This window comes from Crinia signifera, chromosome 2, assembly GCF_055691185.1.
Source record: "Crinia signifera chromosome 2, ASM5569118v1, whole genome shotgun sequence".
Classification (NCBI taxonomy): Eukaryota; Metazoa; Chordata; class Amphibia; order Anura; family Myobatrachidae; genus Crinia; species Crinia signifera.
The window spans coordinates 204,184,759-204,203,553 of record NC_139218.1 but is presented as its reverse complement, the minus strand read 5'-3'; the positions used below and the strand labels follow the sequence as shown (position 1 = coordinate 204,203,553).

Sequence of the window (18,795 nt, the reverse complement as noted above, 5' to 3'; positions counted from 1 at the left end):
GTAAAGGCCTCCACCCAACCCCCCTTCCCCACCAGTTAATACTGATGCGCTATCTCCTGTCCCCCGGCCGGCCGCACTGGGCATGCGCGAGATCTCGCAAAAAACGCGAGATCTCCAGCGCAGCCCAAGCCAGACGCAGGGCTAGCGTTGTCCCCATAGTGGGGGATAGGACAACGCTAGCCCTGAGCTGGCGAAGCGGCCGGGGCGAATTAACGCCTTGAAGGCTGTTAATACATCGCCCCGGCCGTTAATCCCTGGGGGGGATTGCAGGGACAGCCCCGCCGAGCGTAACTCGGTGGGCTGTCACTAGCGCACGTTAGGTGCGCTAGTAATACATTAGGGACAGACGTAATCCCCCCCCGTTAACCCCCAGTTAACCAGCGTTAAGTGCATTTTTGCACTTAACGCTGGTTAATACATCTGCCCCAGTATGTGTATATGTGAATTTAATACTGTGGGGCATATGTGTATGGGTCATTATGTGTCATGTGCATAAGGGCATTAATAATGTGGGGCATATGTGTTTGGGGCACTATGTGTCATGTGCATAAAGGCAATAATAATGTAGGGCATATGTGTATGGGGAATTATGTGTCATGTGTATAAGGGCATTAATAGTGTGGGGCATATGTGTATGGGGCATTATGTGTCATTTGCATAAGGGCATTAAAATGTGGGGCATATGTGTATGGAGCATTATGTATCATGTGTATAAGGGCATTAATAATGTGGGGCATATGTGTACAGGGCAATTTTGTGTACAGGCTATTAAAAATGTGGGGCATACAGTAGGTGTAACGGGCATTATGTGTAGAAGGGCATAAATAATATAAGTCATATAAGGTGCATTGTGTGAGAAAGAGCATTAATAATGTGTAGCAAATAGTTTGTGTATGGGGGAATTATTTGTATTAGGGGATTAATAAGGTGTGGCATAATGTGTATAAATTCATTAATAAGGTGTGCCATATGTGTAAGGGGCTTTATTGTGTGGTAATATAAGGTGTATAAGGACATTACTATTGTGTGGCATTCTGTGCTTATGGTGTATTGCTTTTGCGTTCTGCGTATAAGTGTACGAATGTGGAGGTTGAGCGCAGTGGCATAACTACCACAGGTGCAGGGGATGTTGCTGCTAATGCACCATTGATGTTTGCAGGACCTGCCGCTCCCCTGCACCAAGTCATGCTACTGCCAGTGCCTCACCAACCACTGATTTCAACGCACGTCACTGGTATGGCATACCTTTATAAAATATGTTCCTGGAATGCCATACCACCTCTGAAAAGATGCCTGCTGTTCCGGTGATTCGCACATGCGCAATGGAGGAACGTGTTCCCAGAGATGTGTGCATGCGCAGTAGATTCTGGCACAATCCCACAGTCTCTGCATCACTAAAGAGGAGTGGGCTCAATTGGAGCGTACACATGAGCCCCCCTTCTCTTAATGTGCCTCTGAAGGTAATGAACTAATATGCTCTAAAATGTTACACTTTGTTTCAATATACTGTATTAAGAATACCAACGCTACTTACCCCACAGTAAGAGTGACATGTAGTATTAACAGAATTGCCATACATTGATCCATTTCTATAACAATCTTCTCCCAGGCAGCTATAAGTATTACAGATTTGTACCTATGGGAAAAGTGACAGATGAAATACATATGTTAGCAAATTGAGGACAAATAAAGTTGTACTACAAGAAAACAAATATAATTTAGAATGACGCAGAAATGAGCACCATTACTCAGTGGTGTCACTACAGAGGTGCGGAGTGTGAACTCCACACCCAGGTATCACCAATATACTATCTCCTGTTCAGTAACATTAGCTGGTTTCTGCAATGTAACATTAACTACAGCACCTGCCTGCTGTCACTGTGTAGGAGCTGGCACTGCAGCCAGAGCATTCTCCAGAGGCACCCGCATCTCCTGGTCCCCTGGAGTGACAAAATATGGGTATGGGGTGCAAAGACATGCCCCTACCACAAAGCCTGCGTCCCATCGCACGCACACCGATCTTTCACAGCAGGGTGTCATCCGGCCCTGATTATCCTGCATTTAAATGTAATACTACTGTTTTAGGTAACTTCCTGCATTATGTTCAAGTTAATTACTTTGTGTCTTGGTCCAATAGTTTTGAGAAAGTATTACCGATACCTGACATATATGTACTGTATATGGCCTCTCTAGCTTTGATTTAGAAGTTCCACCACAGCTCGTTAGGGAATTAGTGGTGTAATTACCCATAGGACACCAGACTGCTGCAGATAAGGAGGGCAGGGGGAAGGTAAATATAGTTAGTGGACCCCTGATTCCCTCCTTTGGGATGCCGGCATCGGTATTCTGATCACTGGCATCCCTCAGTCACATTCCGCTCTAGAGCGAAATGCAGCATTGGATGTTACCAGTGCTGCAGAGAAGTATGCCAGGCTCCCGTACATTTTGGGGGAGTGGTCACCTACCGCGATCAGGCCACATCCCAAAAATGTTTGGGGGGGGGTGTGAAAAAAAACCTGTCTAAAGTGAAGGGGGGATTGTTGGTATTGTCTCCTCCCCCCCCCCCCCTCCTCAGCAGCAGCACACACCTACAGCATGTGCTGTGCTGACTGCAGGCTCAGCATGAGCTCTCACGCTGCCAGTGAGACACTCATGCTAGCCTGCTGTCAGCACAGCACATGCTGTAGGTGTGTACTGCTGCTGCCCGGGAGGGATGGAGGGAGAAGGGGTCGGACCAGGGACCCCGAAGGGCCATTCCAGCAAGCCCGGGCAATTAGTATCTGCCCCCCTCTTGGCGGCAGTGGATATTATACCTCATATAGCAAGCCCAAATTAGTGTTAAAAGTATAGTGAAAAAATCCACTCACTTAATCTAAATCGAAATAGATTTATCACACACATACATTCTGGAACTATTGTTCAACAGGCAGTAGGTCGACACATGAAAAAGATCAACATACATTAGGTCGACATGAGTTTTTTTAAGGTTTTTTTGTGTGTCTATGTTGGCGTAGGTTAACATGTACAATATAAGTGTACCGCTTCTCCTCACTGCACTCACCATGCTTCGGGCATGGTGCCTCACTGCACTCGACACACTATTATATTCCCCCTCCATGTCTACTGGGATGCTATAGTAGGAACAAGTCCTATAAAAAAAAAATCGTGAAAAATTCACGTTGACCTTTTGCATATCGACCTTTTGCTTGTGTTTGACCTTTTGACCATGTCGACCTAATGAATGTGGACCTTTTTCATGTGTCAATCCTACTACCTGTCAACCAATAATGGTCCACCTAATGACCGCATACCTTCTAGAATTCCTCTAGGTTCTCTTTCACCTGAAATGTGAGACTCTGGGGCCAATTCAGGATCGCTCGTAGCAATCCATATTCAGCCCCAGCCACGATGGTGGGGGTTTGTGCATGTGAATTTCTGCCCATTTCTGTGCATGTGCAAACCTTGGCAAAGTACGGCTTCGGCGAGTTACACACCAGCCGGGCCGTTCACTGTGGAGGGGTGGGGAGAGACCGGGGGAGTGCAGGGTACAGTAGCAGGGGAACGCCCAGAGTTTATTGGGCATCCCCCTGGGAACACAGGCGGGTAGAAAAACAACAGAAAAGGTGTAAAGCAGCGCTAAAATATAATAAATGGTTACTCTACCAAGTGAATCAATAATAAAAATTTAATGGCACAATAGAGTTAATAAAAATAATAAAAACATTAAAAAGTCACAAATCCAAGGACCATGTGCAAACAATGTGGTGCTTGAAACTGCAAGAAAAATTTAACATAATCTGCACTGAACCAGGCTGAAAGTCCCTTTGGAGCTTACAGCATTGTTTCTATTGCACAGGCAGAGTAGATTCTGGGTAATGCACATACTGCATACACTGGAAAAATCATTCAATGGTGAGTGGATTTGCAGCTAATCACCAATCAGCATAATTTACACAAGCCATTCACAGCCTTGCACAGGGCAGGGTACTTGTGTATTATCACGGCGCTCCCGATATTAAGTTGCACCATTTTTTATCGCATCGCATGCCATTGCATGCCATACACCCGATGCACTGCGATGCGATGTAAGCCCCCTATACGATTTTAAATTGTATAAGCACCCTAAAGGGTGCTTACAATGTTAAATACACAACCCCCCAGTATGAATGTGAACCCGAAGCGTGGCAAGCGCAGCGGTACGCGTCCCCCGACCTTTTCATACCCCCACTATCCACGTCGGCGTGGAGTTGATTTTATATAGTGTGGCGAGGGCAGCGAGCCACCGAGCCCGAAGCATGGTAAGTGCAGTGCCCCCCGCGAGGGGACGCGTATACCTGTGAAGTAATGCACGTCCGCTCGCCACACTATATAAAATCAACTCCACGCCGACGTGGATAGTGGGGGTTTGAAAAGGTCGGAGGACGCGTACCGCCGCCGCTCGCCACGCTTCGGGTTCACGTTCATACTGGGGGTGGCGTGGGGGTGCATTTAACATTGTAAGCACCCATTAGTGTGCTTATACAATTTATAATCGCATTGCATCGCAGTGTATGGCATTGTATGCCATATACAATGCCATACAATTTTAACATTGTATGACATTGGGGAACATCGCGGGACATCGCATCGCATCGCATCGCATCGCATACCATCGCATGCCTTATGGTCTGAGATGCGATGGGCGCCGTGATAATACACAAGTACCCAGGGCAGTTTTTCCCTATGGCGGGGAGGTGTCTATCTGATCACAGGGCTCTTCAATTTATCAGAGCAGCAATCAGGTCTGAATAACCCCCAATATGTAGTACAGAGATGATCTGTCCTGAGGTACAATCTAATTGTACAGGAAAGGGGGTGACCAGTGCTGCCAAATAATATTGCTCAATTATGGCTACTAATATATACAGTAGGTGACCTTAGATGAAAGCAGGAGATGTGTACTTACCACAGCAACGGCAGGAGTGGTTTCCTATAACAAAAAATGGTGTAAAAATGAGAGATCCAGAGGATAAATGTGGGTATCATACTGATATCCAAATGACTAAGAAGCTAAGAAAATCTGTATCCAAAGCATACCTTCCAACTTTAGAAATCTTTGCTACTTGTTTCCTACCACGGCGCCCATCGCATACTGTACTTAGTGGTGTTACATAGTTACATAGTAGATAAGGCTGAATAAAGACTTGCATCCATCGAGTTCAACCTACATTTTAATAGCTTATCCCTTGTAAAAGACAGAATATGATTCTTATTAGTACCCTTGGATGTTTTTATCCAATAAATGATTGTCCAACCTTATTTTGAACGTATTTATTGTATCTGCCGACACCACTTCTCCAGGAAGAGAGTTCCACAGTTTGACTGCTCTGACCGTAAAGAATTTTTTTCTTTTGAGGGAACGACATTTTCTTTCTTCTAATCTAAATTCGTGCCCTCGAGTCCTAGATTCCTTTCTTACAGTAAAAAGGGTGCTTGAGAGTTCCTTATATTGGCCCCTGATATATTTGTACATGTTGAGCATGTCCCCCCTTAAACGTCTCTTCTCTAGAGTAAATAGTCCCAGCTTGCTTAATCTCTCCTCGTAGCTTAAATTCTCCATTCCCCTAATAAGCTTTGTTGCTCTCTTTGGGTTTTTTTTCCAATTCTATGATGTCCTTTTTATAGTGTAGGGCCCAGAACTGTACTCCGTATTCAAGGTGAGGTCTAACCATTGCCTTGTACAGTGGCATAATTACCATGCCCCTTTTAATACATGCTAGAATTCTGTTGGCCTTTTTGTTGCAATGTGAAATTGAACACTGCACCCCAGCTTGTTATATGTATGGACTCCTAGATCCTTTTCAAGTGCTGAAATACCTAATGCCTCCCAGCTTAGGTTGTAACTAGCACACTGGTTATGCCTCCCAAGGTGCATAACCTTGCATTTATACACATTGAACCTCATCTTCCACTTTTTAGCCCACTCATCTAGCTTGTTAAGATCATTTTGAACCCTGTGGCACTCCACTTAGTATTGGTATCATAGTTGATATGGCACTGTTCACAACCATTCTTTGTTCTCTATTACACAGCCAGTTCCCTACCCATCTACAGATATTTGCCCCTAATCCCAGGTGCTCCATTTTATTTATCAACCTCTTGTGTGGTACTGTATCAAAAGCTTTTGCAAAATCAAGGAAGACCACATCTACTGCGTTTCCATTATCAAGGTTTTTGTTGACATCCTCATTGAAGCCTAGTAAATTTGTCTGGCAGGAACGATTTTTCAAAAACCCATGTTGGTTAATACTAAGTAAACTATGAAGGTCTAAATATTCCATGATACCATCCCTTAAAATTCCTTCAAATATTTTACCCACTATTGATGTTAAGCTCACAGGCCTGTGTGCGATGCGTGCGATGCGATGCGATATTCCCGTTTAATTAACAGGAGTGCTTGTACAATGAAATATTGCATAGCATTGGATGCCAGAAATTGGCATGTGATGTGATGCGATTTTTAATTGTACAAGCACCCTGATGGGTGCTTACAATGTTAAATGCACCCCCATTGTCAACGCCACCCCCACTATAAACACCAACCCGAAGCGCAGCGAGCCCGCGAGGGGCGGCGGTACGCGTCCTCCAACCTTTTCATGCTGCCCCTATCCACGTCGGCACGGAGTTGATTTTAGATAGTGTGGCGAGCGCAGCGAGCCACCGAGCCCAAAGCGTGGCGAGCGCAGTTAGCCCTGCGAGGGGCTGCGGAATACATGTAAAGTAATCTGTATCCCCTCGCCATGCTTCGGGCTTGGTGGCTCGCTGCGCTCGCCACACTATCTAAAATCAACTCAACGCCGACGTGGATAGTGGGGGTATGAAAAGGTTGGAGCTTTAATTATTCTGGGCTCACTTACCTTCAATTTAGCTGGGACGCCAGCATCAAGTGTGTGTTTATAGATATGGGGCATATAATTATATCCCAGACAGAAGGATTCAGGCTGTGGTGACATTTTAACCATTTGTGTATTAATTATTTTTGTAGTGTAATTCCAATCTCTGTTTATGTACCTTCCTTGAATTGTTTTTATTTACCTTTTTCATCCATTTTTTATTTATAAAATTGATATTTTCATATTATAAACGTGTTCTGTATTATTGTACTCAGCATCGATAATTATTAATATCGTATTACAAAACTATTTTACCCTTACTACCCAGACAGCACAGTGTAAAATATTCTTGTATTCTTGCAGCTCAGCTGGGTCTTGGGCTTGCGTTGCTGATAGGCTGATAGGCTGATCAGCGCTTGCTCAACTATTGGCTAGTCTAGTCTCATTTGAATCTGAGACAGACAGTCTGTGTGAGCCGAGCACGAGGACAGTGATGCAGACTCTGAGTGCGCGAGCAGCCACCTGGAGCCAACCCGCTGTGCCTGTGCTTCAATCAACTTTGTGTGTGCCACCCCTCCTATCCCCTGTGGCTGCTGCTGTGTGGCAGAGTCAGTGGTATAATGTATAATGTGTAATGGGTATTATGGTATGTGGCATGTGTAATGGGCATCGTGGTGTGTGGCATAACATGTAATGGGCATTACGTGTATGGCGTAACATGTAATGAGCATTATGTGTGTGGCATAACATGTAATGGGCATTACACGTGTGAAAGATCTAGAATAGAATTGAAGCAAAGGTTAAAACAAAAACCATGATAAGACGGGTCAAGGAGCGGGGCTGGGGGCATGTCAATGGGTGGGGTGTAGGTGGGTCAAGGGGCGGGTCACTGTCTGGGAATCTCTCAACAAAAAGGTGGTAAACCTACTTCCCTCCCTCCCTTCAACAAAGAGATACAGTGCTCTCCGGCTCCCCCTAACTGCCCCCCCCCCAACATGGGAGGGAAAGCGGGACAGTCTCCAAATAGCGGGACTGTCCCATTTTAATCAGGACAGTTAGGAGGTACGTTCAAAGCAGCGAGCACTGAAAGTGAAACTTGTTACTTCGCCTGTCAAACTCCAGTACACTGTATAGTTTTGACTATAAAAATTATAAGAATAATCTTCTATGTATTATTCGAATCACTGTTTAAGTGATCACTGTTTAAGTTAAAACTCTGGAGCATACTGGACTCTGACTCACCTGACTACCTTTTGATTTGTGCTACTTCCAGGCAGCTTAAACAACCCATGTGCCTTTACCTAAGGCTTCCATGGGTCTTCAAACTGCAGCCCTCCAGATGTTGTGAAACTACAAATCCCAGCATGCATTGCCACAGATTTACTATAAGGGAGTGATAAAATTGTGGCAAGGCATGCTGGGATTTGTAGTTTCACAACATCTGGAGGGCCACAGTTTGAACACCCATGCTTTAGTCAGTGCAGTCTCTGTGGAGTCATGGTAATGAAAGCTTGAGTGGAGAGCAGTGGCAGAGCTTGTGGGTTGTGGGTCCAGGTGCACAAATATATTTCAGGCCATCCTCTTCCACCCTAATCCAAGTTCACAATATGTAACACAGTGGTGGGTGACAGGGAGAGGAAGAGGGTGACCATGTGAAGCAGGGGGAGGCAGTGTGTGACAGGGTGAAAGAGTAGGTTACAGAGGAAGACAGAGGGTGATGGGTACAAGCACAATGTCCTGCACGGTGCAGATAACAGGGGGCATGGCAGAGGCAGGAACACAGTAGCCCAGTGGCGTAACTACGTTTTGGGCGCCCCCCCGCCGTTAGGGGGGGGGGGCGCCCATACCCCCCCCGCCCCATCGCCCCGCCGCCACGTCGCCCCGCCGCCTATGCTAACCCCCTCCCCCGCAGTCTTACCTATCGCGCTGGTCCCGGCGGCTCCGTCCGTTCATCTGCTGAGGACCACCACAAAATGGCCGCCCCCGTACAGCAGACAGTTTCAGAGAACTGTTTGCTATATGGGGGCGGCCATTTTGTTGTGGTCCTCATCAGAAGAACGGAGCCGCCGGGACCAGCAAGATACGTAAGTCTGCGGGGGATTGGGGGGTAGGTAACTATAGCAGTGCAGCCCCCGGCGCCCCCACATGCACAGCGCCCCCCCGCGGTGGCGGGGGCTGCGGTGCTATAGTTACGCCCCTGCAGTAGCCCCTGTCTTTGGCAGACTCCCCACCCCTTGGCTTTCCTCAGTTTGGCACTCAGTCAGGCATACTCTGACAGTGCCAATTAAACCGATTGTGAGCTGCTTTCAATTCACAGACAGAAATAAATCAGAAAAATGTACTGTAAATTAGAGGCAGCATGTGATTGTTATCATCAGTGCTCATAGATGTCAGGACTCTTCTATCAGTATGGAATGCAAGGTCATCCCTGCCCCCCTGCCAGGTCCCTCAGGCAGTGGGGCCCATCCTGCTCCTGCACAGGGCCTTCCATTTAACATTGCTCAGAATGTGCACAACCGCCAGGGGATTACTCATTGCTGATTTGGTCAGCAGTGGGCCCCTTAGTCCTCATGGGGCCCTTGTGCAATGCACCTGCTGCATCAACGGTAGTTCTGTCTCTGCTGAAGAGGATGAAGTCAGTGGTTCTCAAACTGTGTCCTTATGATCTTAAACTGTTAACAATTTTTCGGTTCACCTAGCAGGTGCGCAGAGGGATCTAATTATGTCACCTGTGATTCCAGGGTAGATGTATGAAATTGCGTTAAGTGCATTTCCTGCACAAACACTAGTAAAAGGTGAGTTTTTCCATGTTGATTATTAATGTGTGGAAGCTGTGCCTAATGTGCTCCTGGGACAGCCCTGAGTTTACCATTCAGGTGCTGTCCTCCTGCGTTTCTGTATTGCAGTTTGAGTTTAAAGCGATGTGTAAATGCCTGTCAGACATAAATCACCTGTAAAAGACACTCAGTCCGGTTCAACAGTCCCGGGTTGGCATTATATCCTCCCCAAAGCAGGGACAATGCTGTCCCTGCTGCTGGCTCTGGGTTGCACAGGAGATCTCGCGATAATAGTGAGGTCTTGCGCATGCCCAGTACAGCCGGTGGGGGAGTGCAGCGCATGCACAGTACTGCGGCATCAGCGCCTGTAAATGAATAAAGAAAACGCAGTGCTTATCTCCCCCCAACTAATTTAACGGTAACTGATAAAGACAGCCACCAGCTTCATACATTTGAATGACATGGGTGCCTGCTTCTCCACAAAATAACAAATCGTAAAGAGAATGTTAACCCCTTCCTGACACAGCATGTTTTTGCCTTCCTGACAGAGCCCTTTTTTTCAAATCTGACATGTATCACTTAAGTGGGGATAACTTTTTTTTGCTTTTACTTATCCCAGTGATTTTGAGATTGTTTTCTCGTGACACATTGTACTTCAAATTAGTGGTAAATTTGGGTCGATACAGTCTGTGTTTTTTTGTGAAAAATACCAAAATGTCGTAAAAAAATGGAAAATTTAGCAATTTGCAAAATGTTAAATTTTCTGCTTGTGAGACAAATAATCATACCACTCAAAATAGTTAATAACTAACATAGACCATATGTCTACTTTATGTTTCCATCATTATTTCAACTTCCTTTTAATTTTTTTGGACACTAGGAGGCTTACAATATGAATAGCAAATTTTCAAATTTTCAAGAAAATTTCAAACACTGATTTGTTTAGGGACCAGTTCAGTTCTGATGTGACTTTGAGGGACTTGTATGTGAGACACCCCCATAAATGATGCCTTTCCAAAAACTGCACCCCTCACAGTATTCAAAACAGCATTTTGGAAGTTTGTTAACCCTTTAGGTGTTTCACAGGAATTAAAACAAAGTGTAGGTGAAATTTCAAGATTTCATTTTTTTTGCAGATTTGCAATTTTAATACATTTTTCTAAGGAACACAGTAGATTTTACTAGAGAAATGTGACTAAAAATTGATTCCCCCAATTCTTTTGTTTTCATAAATATCCTATATGTGGCCCTAGTGTGCACGTTGACCAAACCACAGGCTTCATAATAGAAGGAGCACCTACTTGATTTTGGAGCCTCCTTTTTATGAGATTATTTTTTAGGCACCATGTAGGTTTCTAGGCACCATAAGATGCTAAAAGTTAGGAACCCCCCCACAAGTGACCCCATTTTGCAAACTACACCCCTCAGGGAATTCATCTAGGGGTATAGTGTACATTTCAAACCCCCAGGGGTTTCACCAATTGTGGTACAACTGGGCAGTGAAAATGAAAAATTATTTTTTTTACACAAAAATGCAGTTCTGGCTCCAAATGTTTCATTTTCACAAGGAATGAAGGAGACAAAGCACCCCAAAATCTGTGCCCCAATTTCTCCCGAGTACGGCAATGCCTCACATGTGACCAAAAAATACCATTTGGGTGCATGGCAGGACTCAGAAGGGAAGGAGTGATTTTTGGATTTTGCAGCTCAGATTCTGGTGGAATGTTGGTGGGTGCTATGTTGCATTAGCAAGACCCCCGAAGCACCAATACAGTGGAACCCCCCCCCACAAGTGACCCCATTTTGCAAACTACACCCCTCAGGGAATTCATCTAGGGGTATAGTGTACATTTCAAACCCCCAGGGGTTTCACCAATTTTGATACAACTGGGCTGTGCAAATGAAAAATGACATTTTTTACACAAAAATGCAGTTCTGGCTCAAAATTTTTCATTTTCACAAGGAATGAAGGAGACAAAGCACCCCAAAATCTGTGCCCCAATTTCTCCCGAGTATGGCAATGCCTCACATGTGACCAAAAAATACCAGTTGGGTGCATGGCAGGACTCAGAAGGGAAGGAGTGATTTTTGGATTTTGCAGCTCAGATTCTGGTGGAATTTTGGTGGGTGCTATGTCGCATTAGCAAGACCCCCAAAGCACCAATACAGTGGAACCCCCCCACAAGTGACCCCATTTTGCAAACTACACCCCTCAGGGAATTCATCTAGGGGTATAGTGTACATTTCAAACCCCCAGGGGTTTCACCAATTTTGATACAACTGGGCAGTGAAAATGAAAAATTACATTTTTTTACACAAAAATGCAGTTCTGGCTCAAAATTTTTCATTTTCATAAGGTATGAAGGAGACAAAGCACCCCAAAATCTGTGCCCCAATTTCTCCCGAGTACGGCAATGCCTCATGTGTGACCAAAAAATGGCAGGACTCAGAAGGGAAGGAGTGATATTTGGATTTTGCAGCACAGATTCTGGTGGAATGTTGGTGGGTGCTATGTCGCATTAGCAAGACCCCCAAAGCACCAATACAGTGGAACCCCCCACAAGTGACCCCATTTTGCAAACTATACCCCTCAGGGAATTCATCTAGGGGTATAGTGTACATTTCAAACCCCCAGGGGTTTCACCAATTTTGATACAACTGGGCAGTGAAAATGAAAAATTACATTTTTTTTACATAAAAATGCAGTTCTGGCTCAAAATTTTTCATTTTCAGAAGGTATGAAGGAGAAAAAGCACCCCAAAATCTGTGCCCCAATTTCTCCCGAGTACGGCAATGCCTCACATGTGACCAAAAAATACCAGTTGGGTGCATGGCAGGACTCAGAAGGGAAGGAGTGATTTTTGGATTTTGCAGCTCAGATTCTGGTGGAATGAATGGTGGGTGCTATGTGGCATTAGCAAGACCCCCGAAGCACGGTGAAATTATGAACCTAATAATCCATAGATGTGTGGTATATTTTAAAACACTCCTTTATACATAGGCCGGGTTTAACGGGGCAAGTATCACACTGGAAAATAGTTTGCTTTCTTATTCCCTTTTTATAGCAAACTTTGCACCTTTTTTGTGTCCTGCCCTTTTTTCCAGTGGAGGGGATTTCATCAGGAAAATGCTGCCCTGGTACAATACGGGGGCCAGTACTAGAAGTACTGGGGCCCTCTGCCTGCTGGTTCCCAAATATTAGGCCCTTTATGACTTCCTCTTGAAAGTGCATAAATGTCCCCCTCTGGCTGGTAGAACGGAATAGCACGTAAGCGTTATACAGTGCCATCTGGATGATATACACGGCCAGCTTCTTGTACCAGATTTTTGTTTTCTGCAGGGCACTGTACGGCTTCAGTACCTGATCTGAAAGATCCACTCCGCCCATGTACCTATTGTAATCCAGGATACAATTAGGTTTTGAGGTGTGGGTACTGGTACCTCGTACAGGGACGGAGGTGGTACTGTCTCCGTGAATTGTTGTCAGTATAAGGACATCCCTCTTGTCCTTATATTTGACCAACAACATATTTTCGGTGCATATTCCCCTGCTTTCACCCCTTCTCATTACTTGGGCAATGTGCGTTTTTGGGAGGCCTCTTTGGTTCTTGCGCACAGTACCGCAAGCTGCTGTACCTCTTGAACCAAGGGCCTTAAACAGGGGGATGCTGGTGTAAAAGTTATCCACATAGAGGTGATAACCTTTATCCAGGAAGGGGTGCACTAAATCCCAGACAATTTTTCCACTAACACCTACGAGGGAGGGGGGGCATTCTGGCGGTTCAATTCTTGAATCCTTCCCTTCATATACCCTAAACCTGTGGGTGTACCCTGAGGTGCTTTCACACAGCTTATACATTTTTATGCCATACCTTGCCCTCTTACTGGGAAGGTACTGGTGGAATTTAACCCTTCCTTTAAAATGTATAAGGGACTCGTCTATGCAAATGAATTTATCTGGGATGTACATCTCTTCAAATTTGGCACTGAAGTGATCAATGACCGGCCTGACTTTGAATAGCCGGTCAAAGGTGGGATCATCCCTGGGTGGGCACTGTGCATTATCGTTGTAATGCAAAAATTTAAGGATTAACTTAAAACGAGTCCGGGTCATGGCCATACGGTAAAGTGGGGTGCTGTACAGAACATCTGTACTCCAATATTGCCTAATTTCTGGCTTTTTTACTATGCCCATATGAAACACCAGACCCCAAAACGTCATCATCTCTACTGCATCTACAGGGGTCCACCTAGCAAATGATGACGTGGGGTTTTGAGAAATAAACTGCTGGGCATATAAATTAGTTTGGTCCACCATTAAATTTATAAAATCATCAGAGAAAAATAATTTGAAAAAGTCAATTTCTCTGAGACCTGTGGAATCAAATTGGATTCCTGGGATGGCCAAAAACTCAGGAACCTGGGGCTCAAAATTGTCTGGTGGTGGGGTCCATACGAGATCAATTATTGGGGGGGGGGTCTCAGCTGCTCTACGGGGGCGTCTTTGAGGGGGTCCCTCATCACTAGATTAGGAAGAGGAGCTTAAGATGAATCCTTCAAATTCCCCGCTTGCCTCACTGGCTGTGTCAGAGTCAGAGGCAAGCATGGCATATGCCTCCTCCGCTGAATACATTCTTCTGGATGACTGGGATGACATTTGGGATGACATTTGGGATGATATTTGGGATGCCATTTTTATTTTTGTGTTTCTGGTAGTGAAATGTTTCAACACGTGTATAGTGTAGGGGGGGTACAAACTTTATTTCAATGTAGTGTGTAGTGTGTAGTGTGTATGTAGTGCAGAAAAAAAAAAAAAAAAAAAGGTCCTGCGCCAAAAATTGAGCACAGATGTTGGTCAGTAACGTCCGTCACTGAACAGCGCTCAAAGGCAACAGGAATTTGATCAAAAAAATTTGATAAAAAAAAATTAAAAAAAGACCCCACAGCACCCTCAAAAAAAAAAAAAAAAGGTGATCAGTGATGCGACACTGATTACCAGTGAGGGGCAGCAGGTGCACCTCTGCACCCCCAAAAAGTTGCTGATCACCTCAGATATAGTGATCAGCACAAAAGGGGGGGGCAGCAGACACAAAATATAGCACTCTCTATCACTCTCTGTCACTATCTCTCTCTATCTCTCTCTATCTCTCACTATCTCTCACTATCTATCACTCTATGACACTGCAGCAGCAGCAGCACTGACAGTTATATATATAACAAATAACCCCTGCACCCCCAAAAAGTTGCTGGGGGTGCACAAAAGGGGGGCAGCCGACACAAAATATAGCACTCTCTATCACTCTCTGTCACTATCTCTCTCTATCTCTCTCTATCTATCACTCTATGACACTGCAGCAGCAGCACTGACAGTTATATATATAAAAAATAACCCCTGCACCCCCAAAAAGTTGCTGGGGGTGCACAAAAGGGGGGCAGCAGACACAAAATATAGCACTTTCTATCACTATCTCTCTCTATCTCTCTATCTCTCACTATCTATCACTCTATGACACTGCAGCAGCAGCACTGACAGGTATATATATATAAAAAAAAACCTGCGCCCCCAAAAAGTTGCTGATCAGTTAATTTATACTGATCAGCACAAAGGGGGGGGGGGGGCAGCAGTCAGTTGCACACGCAGTACAGCTGTATATATATAAAAAATATATAGCACAATCTGTCACTATCTCTCTATCTCTCTCTATCTCTCTCTATCTCTCTATCTATAACTCTATCACACTGCAGCAGCACAAAATATAGCACTCTCTGTCACTAGCCCTCTCTATCTCTCTCTATCTCTCTCTCTCTATCTCTCTCTATCTATAACTCGAACACACTGCAGCAGCACAGCAGCACAACACAGCACAGCACAACACAGGAAGTCACAAGATCCAGGAACGCTACAAGCAGTGATCAGGTAAGTGTTTGCAAGGATCAGGTCAGTATATCGCGGCAGATAGGCACGGTGACCGCACTGCACGCAATTCCAGACCGGAATGGCGTCTGCAGTGCAGTCACCGTTAGTTTAAATCACCCTCCATGGCTGTGATTGGTTCGTCGGTCCGACGAACCAATCACGGCCTTTGGGGGCGGGTTGGGTGAGGTGGGGTGACACCAGTGTCACCCTTACACCCCGTGGTGATTGGTGCTGTACTTTACAGCACCAATCCCAACCGATCCCTGTGTCACCGGCGAACGTTATTCGCCGGTGACACAGAAAACGCTGTAATTGGCTGTTCACACTGAACAGCCAATCACAGCGATCGCCGACGGGGGGGGCGGCATCGCAGCCCCCCCTGGGCATGCAGGGACATGTCTGCTGTCAGGGACAGCAGACATGTTTAAACTGTCACCGCGTCTATAGACGCGGTGACAGTTTAAAGCCATGACGTACATTTACGCCATGTGTCGGGAAGTACATCCCGGCCATGACGTAAATGTACGTCAAATGTCGGGAAGGGGTTAATACAGCTACACCTCAGTGAGGAGTCCTGGAAAACATGCACTGTGTAGGTCCCGTAGGACTGAGTTTGAGAGCCTATTAAGGAGGTTTTATAAGAGAGTAACTGGGCGAGATGTACTAAGCCTTGAAAAGTGATAAAATGGAGAGTGATAAACCTCCAACCAATCAACTCCTATCTGTCATTTTTCAAACACAGCCTGTAACATGGCAGTTAGCAGCTGATTGGCTGGTACTTTATCACTCTCCATTTTATCACGTTTCAAGCTTAGTACATCTGGCCCCATGAGCACTGATGGTGGTTGGTGAGTTTAGTGTGGGAGGGTGTAGTATATATAAAGATAGTTTATGTGCAAGAGGGGTTAGAAGAAAGCTATTCAGATTAGAAACCAGAGCAGAAATAATAGAGATTGGATGAATGTTGTTTTCAGTATCCAGAGCTTTTCTATATGAGTGGTATTTGTGTCATGATAATTAATGTATGAGTTTTATGCTGAATACACACTACTTTGTGCAAAAGTTTAAGATGTTAAATTTCTGTAGTGTGCCAGGGCTGACATTAAGGCCTACTTGAATAGTTTTTTTTTTTCTCTACTTGAATAGTAACTGACGCAACTTGATCAAGGGCTGTTTAGGGTTTGGTTAAAATGTGGTATCGCCATTTTCATACCTCCCAACAATCCCGATTTCAGCGGGACAGTCCCGATTACCGGGTCCTGTCCCGCTGTCCCACCCGCGGCCAGAGGTGTCCCGCTGCGGGGGGGCAGTTCGGAGCCCCCCAAATTTGACAGAATAGACGCTGTGCGCATGCGCACAGCGTCTATTCGTGGCCGAAAGCGGGGACGCGGCTCATTTGCGTAAGCCACGCCCCTCATTTGCATAAGCTGCACCCCCTTTTTGGGCACTCGCACGGCTTCACCGCGCGAGTGTCCCTATTTCTGCAGCCAGAAAGTTGGGAGGTATGCATTTTTGATAAGCATAATGTCAAATTTGGGGAGAAAAGTTGTTGCAGGAAGGTGAGGAGTTATATAACTAAAAGAACTGAAAAGTCTGTGGGGAAAAGGAAGCTTGGTAGAGTTTATCAGCAAGGATTTTAAAGTAATGCGGTATACCTTTTAGGTAATAAGGTGATGAGAGGGGGGAAAGGAGAGCATAGAGCAGTGGTAGCCAACTCCAGTCCTCGAGAGCTACCAACAGGTCACATGTTCCAGACAACCTAGCTGCTGCACAGATGCACTTATACTGACTGACACGTTTTAAAGATCCACATGTGGAGCTAATTATTTCACTTGTGATCTGTGAGGAGATCTGGAAAACATTAACTGTTGGTAGCTCTCGAAGACTGGAGTTGGCTACCCCTGGTATAGAGTATACCTCATACTTGCCTACCTGACCCTCTCCATGCGGGAGAAAATGCTCTGCTCCTGGACTTCCCTGGTAATGTATGATTGCCATCACCTGTGGGGAGCTAGGTAAAGGTGTTTCACCACAGGTGATGGCAATCATACATTACCAGGGAAGTCCAGAAACAGAGCATTTTCTCCCGCATGGAGAGGGTCAGGTAGGCAAGTATAGTATACCTACATTGTCGAAATATGGACCAGAATGTTGACACGATCTGATTCTGAATTTAGAAAATGATAGAATGTCGATTGTTTTTTTTCAACAATGTCGATATTCAATTTTAACTTATTTTAGATTTATGGTTAGGGTTAGTTAAGATGTTTATAGAAAACTTGCATGGGTAACATGCCGACTGTTGACTTTTACAATATCATCATTCAGGCAATGTCAACATTATGGGCCTTATTCTGGTTCACTCCTTCTGGCAAATTCCTTCTTAGATGGACAAACCATGAGCACTGCAGGTGGGGTAGATGTAAAATGTAAAATGTGCAGAGAAAATTAGATTTGGGCGAGTTATTTTGTTTCTTGCTTTTTTTTATACACTGCAATATAGATCTCACTTTGAAGTAAAACTCCACCCAAATCTAACTCTCTCTGCACAAGTAACATCTACCCCGCCTACAGTGCACATGGTTTTGTCTATCTGAGAAGGAATTTGGCAAAAGGAGTGAACCGAAATAACCCCCTTTGTCAGTGTCACAATGTTAAAGTCCAAATTTGACCCCCCCCCCCCCCCCCCACACACACACACTGCTCCTTTCTACATCCTGCATGGTTACATCATGTACCACACCTGTTAATGTATAATGTAGCATAACAATAAGCAATTATATGAGCCAGAGTGGGTGCTGTTAGCATTAGGCACCACCAGTATCAGATAAGCCTTGCCGAGGCCTGGTGGATTAACCATATCTTATGCAAATATGTGTAACTAGGATCTCTGAATTATGTATTTTAATGTAGTGTTCAAGTCAGTAGTGCTGTCACCTTCATGCACATGTGCATAAAAGTGTGTGCACAAACCACAAATATCGGGGAAGGGGACAAATTCCGGCTGCTACAAGCAGGTCTGAATCATACTTGCCTACTTTTGAAAAATAACGTGGCACCTAGAAGCGTGGGTGTGTACTGCTACATCTGAGAGGAATCTTTTACAATGACTTATATCCAAATGTAGATGAGCCCCAAAGCAGTTAGTAAGAGCCACTATGCTTGGCAAAGTGCTGGGAAATGGTGCTGATGATTCAATGTAAATGTATCTATCTCCTTTTTTCCCCAA

The 18,795-nt window shown here is 45.0% G+C and overlaps 1 protein-coding gene across 1 annotated transcript in view; it reads right to left on the bottom strand.

Moving 5' to 3' along the window:
- LOC146060405 (uncharacterized) overlaps positions 1–18,795 on the bottom strand; it is a 109,991-nt gene that overhangs the window by 20,593 nt on the left and 70,603 nt on the right. Inside the window, exons 8-9 of the mRNA XM_083173572.1 lie at positions 4,946–4,969; positions 1,535–1,636 (exon numbers count right to left, since the gene is read on the bottom strand). Coding sequence (XP_083029698.1) covers positions 1,535–1,636; positions 4,946–4,969 — 126 coding nt within the window. The remainder of the gene's footprint in view (positions 1–1,534; positions 1,637–4,945; positions 4,970–18,795) is intronic.